Source organism: Cornus florida, unplaced genomic scaffold (genome assembly GCF_030987335.1).
Source record: "Cornus florida cultivar Cherokee Brave unplaced genomic scaffold, ASM3098733v1 CherokeeBrave_3.0.0_Hap2_Chr02, whole genome shotgun sequence".
In the NCBI taxonomy this organism is placed as follows: Eukaryota; Viridiplantae; Streptophyta; class Magnoliopsida; order Cornales; family Cornaceae; genus Cornus; species Cornus florida.
This window is the reverse complement of record NW_026775572.1, coordinates 46,995,489-46,999,683: the sequence shown is the minus strand read 5'-3', so window position 1 is coordinate 46,999,683 and position 4,195 is coordinate 46,995,489. Positions and strand designations below refer to the sequence as shown.

The window sequence follows — 4,195 nt, the reverse complement described above, 5'->3', positions numbered from 1 at the left end:
TCCACTTGCTTCCCATCAAATCCGAGCAACTGATTTCCTATGGGTTTGAGTTTTTCGGGTTCGATCTCCAGTCAGTCGAACGTCACCTTGGGCATGACATTTGCACTACTTCCTGGATCAATTAGAACTCTTCGAACTAGGCATTCTGCAACCGTCAGACTGAAGACTAATGGATCTTCATGAGGAATTTGAACGCGTAGCAAGTCCGTTTTATCAAACTTTATCGATGTGGACGCGTTCTGCTGGTGCAAAGCATGCACACTGCCAATCCTTCTTTTCAACTGGGCCTGGCGTAACCTCATTCTGAACAACTCTTCAGACTCCGTCGTTTGTTCAGGCCGGCCATGAATTGCATTTATAATCCGGACAGGCTAAGAGTTGTGTTGGTTCGGCCTCTGGTTCCGCTTGATCTGCTCAGTTGGGCGGTTCTGCTCTTGCGCCAGACCTTGAACATAGCTTGCAAATTCCCCTTTTGCGATTAGCATCTCTACCTGCCTCCTTAGGTTCCTGCATTCGTTAGTCTGATGTCCCAAATCACTATCGAAATCACAATGTTTAGTTTGATCCCTCTGTTCAAGAGGTTGCCTGATTGGCAGAGGAGGACGAAACTTATCTTTGTTCTCTTAGTATAGCCTCGCTAAGGTGACTCTCAGTGGAGTAACTGATTCCTTCTCCCTTGGCCTCTTCTCTGCCTTCCATGAGGGGTGACATTGCGGCTGAGCTTGTTTTTGCCGGATCTTGGCTTTGGACTTCTCTTCCGTTGAAATAATTGACGTCTTCCTCGAATTAGCTGCCTCTTCCTCCTCAAGACGAACAAAACCATCAGCTCTCTCGTTCAGCTCGTCCATGGTCTTTGGCGTATTAACCACCAACTGGTGTGGAACGGCGTCCCCCGGTTCATTGCGAGTTTAAATGATTGGACTGCTGTGGATGGATGACACTCCATTACCATGTTTTTAACGAGGTTGAACCGGGTGAGAAAAGCTTGGAGCCGTTCATCCTCATGCTGCTTCATTGTGAAAAGGCTTGATACATCCTTAGCCGGACGTTTATTCCTGTAGTACTGGCTTATGAACTTATCGCATAAGTCCTGGAAACTGGCGATTAAGCCCTGAACCAGATTCTTGAACCAATTGAAAGCCGGTCCAGCCAAGCTCGTAGGGAAGCATTTGCACATCAAAGGATCATTATTAGTATTCAAAGCCATTTTCAACTGAATATGGTAGATGTGATCGACTGGATCGGTTGTTCCGTCAAACAGAATGAAAACCGGCATGGAGAACTTCTTCGGATTCGGCGCGTTCAGAATTTCATCAGTGAACGGAGATGCAACCGTTCTTGCTGATGAGCGCAACGCTTCGTTTTCCCTTGAAAACCGTGACGGAAACCCCCGATCGGCATATCTCCTTTCTTAACTGTGGTAATCAACTGTTGCTAATGAAGGTCGGTAAGGCGGATCGAACGACTTGTCCTCCGCAAACTCACTCCGCCACAGTAACGCAACCCTATGTTCATATGCCGGTGCTTCCTCCCTCATAATCCGTTCGTGATGCGGTTCCAGATAAATAGATCCTTCTCGATCGTCTACTCGACGGACATTCGGAGGCAGATCACCGATTATAACTTCATCACGACGTGGATCAACACGATTGACACCTTTCTGGATCACCTTGACGATCAGCTTGGGACGGTAAAGCTCCCTCTCCTTCAGGAGGTGGCCTCGGAATTGCAGGAGCCTCACGACGCTCCATTCCAGCTCGTAGCTCTGTATTTTCTTTCCTCAAAGCATCGATCATGTTCATCAGCTCATCGACCTTCGTCTGCTGGCCGTTCTCCAAAGGATTTGAGTTCGCCTCTCCGATCATCATTCCAGATCGAAGCAAAGTCATCAACTGCAGATTTCTTAACCAGATTGGAGTTCCGCTAACGCGCGCACACCAGATCTGAACTCACACTTGCTGAATTTAGTCTGCTACTGGCCGGATTCAGTAATCACAACAGATCGCAATTGTGTAGTTCGCCGGATCAAGCACAGATCTAATCTGCTTGGATCGGACTCCAACTTCTCGAAATCAACCGGAGCCTGGACTCATCGAGACAAATCGTATTATCACCAATGTTGATTCAGCTTTCGCAGATTAATCGTCTTCCTTGCAGAGTGCTTTGAACCGATTCGATCTGGAACAACATCAATCAATCCTTCCTGTTCTTCCCACAGACGGCGCCAATTGAAAGTACAAAGAATTTCCCCCAATTATAGAGAGAGAATTTCTTCACTCCCAATGCTTTCTAACCTTTTTTCCCTCTCGATTTCCCTTATTTATAAATGGTTACAACCTCCTCTGGCCTGGGCCTTATCTGCTCCCTTTTGCCTGGACTTAACTTTTCTCATTTTAATATGGGCTTCTGTAATGACTTTATGAACCTGGGCCCATCCCGCGCGAACTTGCTCCATCATGTTTGTCCATACCCGACCCGTCCTTTGCAGTACGGATTATATTAAGCCCGGGTCATTTTGGTGTCCTCATTCTCCTTTTACTTTATGTTGATGATATGATCATTACTGGTGATGATTTGGTGGGAATTCAGGAGCTCAAAAAGTTTCTCAATCGTCAGTTTGAGATGAAGGATCTTAGACCTCTCAGTTATTTTCTTGGTCTTGAGATAACTACATCTACAGATGGTTACTATCTTACTCAGGCAAAATATATATCCGATCTTATCTCAAAATCAGGTCTCACTGACAGCAAGATTGTTGATACCCCCCTTGTGTGCAATACAAGACTTAATCTACATGATAGAGAATCTCTTCGAGATGGTATTTTGTATCGCCAATTGGTAGGTAGTTTGGTTTATCTCACTGTCACTTGTCCCGACGTCTCTTATGCCGTCCACATCGTTAGTCAGTTCATGACTGCCCCTCGGTCCACTCATTTTGCTGTTGTTCATCGCATCCTTCGTTATCTCAAAGGCACTATGTTTCATGGACTGCATTTTTCTTCCTAATCATCGCCTATTCTTCGTGCCTATTCCGATGCAGACTGGGCAGGAGATCCTACAGATCGTCATTCCACCACAGGCTATTGTTTCTTTCTTAGTGATTCACTTATTTCTTGGCGCAGCAAGAAACAGACTGTGGTTGTACGATATAGCACAGAAGCTGAATACAGGGCATTTGCTGATACTACTTCTGAGCTTCTGTAGTTGCGTTGGCTCCTTTAAGACATGGGAGTTTCTTCATCCACTACCACTTTTATTTATTGTGATAATAGGAGTGCAATCAAGATTGCACATAATGATGTTTTTCATAAACGCACTAAACATATTGAGATTGATTGTCATTTCGTTCATCATCATCTTCTTCAGAAGACCTTATATTTGCGGTCTATCACTTCACATGATCAGATCGTTGATATCTTCACTAAATCGCTTCCATCATGCCGCTTTCAATATCTCATTTCCAAACTCAAACTGGTTTCATTTAATCCACCTTGATTTTGAGGGGGGCTGTTAAAATATATTATTACTATATTGTATAATATATTCTAACCTTATATATGATTATCATATATAGGTTTATCTTATATAGGATTACCATATGTATAGTTACCATAAACATATATGGTTTACTTGTTCATCACACATAACCTCTCCTATATAAACCCCTCTTGTATACATCTTATCTCACATCAATACAATATACAGAGTTCTCTCTTTTATATTTAACAGCCGCGAACTTCCGACAACAAACTAAAACTGAGCTGTGACCAAAGATGATTTACCGGCGAGGAAATGGGTTTGCCTTTCCTAATGAATAATGTTATGAATGTATCAGGATTTACTCAGATAGGTTTCTGCCTGGAACCTATACCATTCATCTTAAATATTAGGATACAAGGTTTTGAGAATTAGGAAAAGAAACTTAAGGGTTCATTTGGATGCCACTGAGAAATGAAAGTTGTTCAATTTCCATCCATGAAACATTTAAACTTTGTTCTATTTTCTGCCGCAATTGGAATAAGGCAATTCCATTGAAGGCATAAAATTACTTCATATTATTATAAGAAGACTATTTCATTTTTTTCTTCCTGTTAATTATCTGCTTAAACTTCTGTGTGAAAAAACATGAGTGGTTCATTGGTTCTGTTTGATGCCTAAATTAGTGGAATTATCTCTTTTATTACTTTCCTAATTT

The 4,195-nt window shown here is 42.7% G+C and overlaps 1 protein-coding gene across 1 annotated transcript; it reads left to right on the top strand.

The window, feature by feature from the left end:
• Positions 1 to 2,553: 2,553 nt before the first annotated feature.
• On the top strand, positions 2,554 to 3,204 carry LOC132296194 (uncharacterized mitochondrial protein AtMg00810-like). Its single transcript, XM_059794412.1, has 2 exons — positions 2,554 to 2,902; positions 3,041 to 3,204. Exons 1-2 carry the CDS (start codon positions 2,554 to 2,556, stop codon positions 3,202 to 3,204), a joined length of 513 nt encoding a protein of 170 aa, XP_059650395.1.
• The last annotated feature ends 991 nt before the right edge of the window (positions 3,205 to 4,195 follow it).

Excerpts from the sequence above, each read along its gene's own strand:
- LOC132296194 (XM_059794412.1), top strand. The coding sequence starts at position 2,554 with ATGATCATTACTGGTGATGATTTGGTGGGAATTCAGGAGCTCAAAAAG. Across the intron at positions 2,903-3,040 it reads TTATGCCGTCCACATCGTTA|ACTGGGCAGGAGATCCTACA; the intron begins GTCAGTTCATGA and ends ATTCCGATGCAG.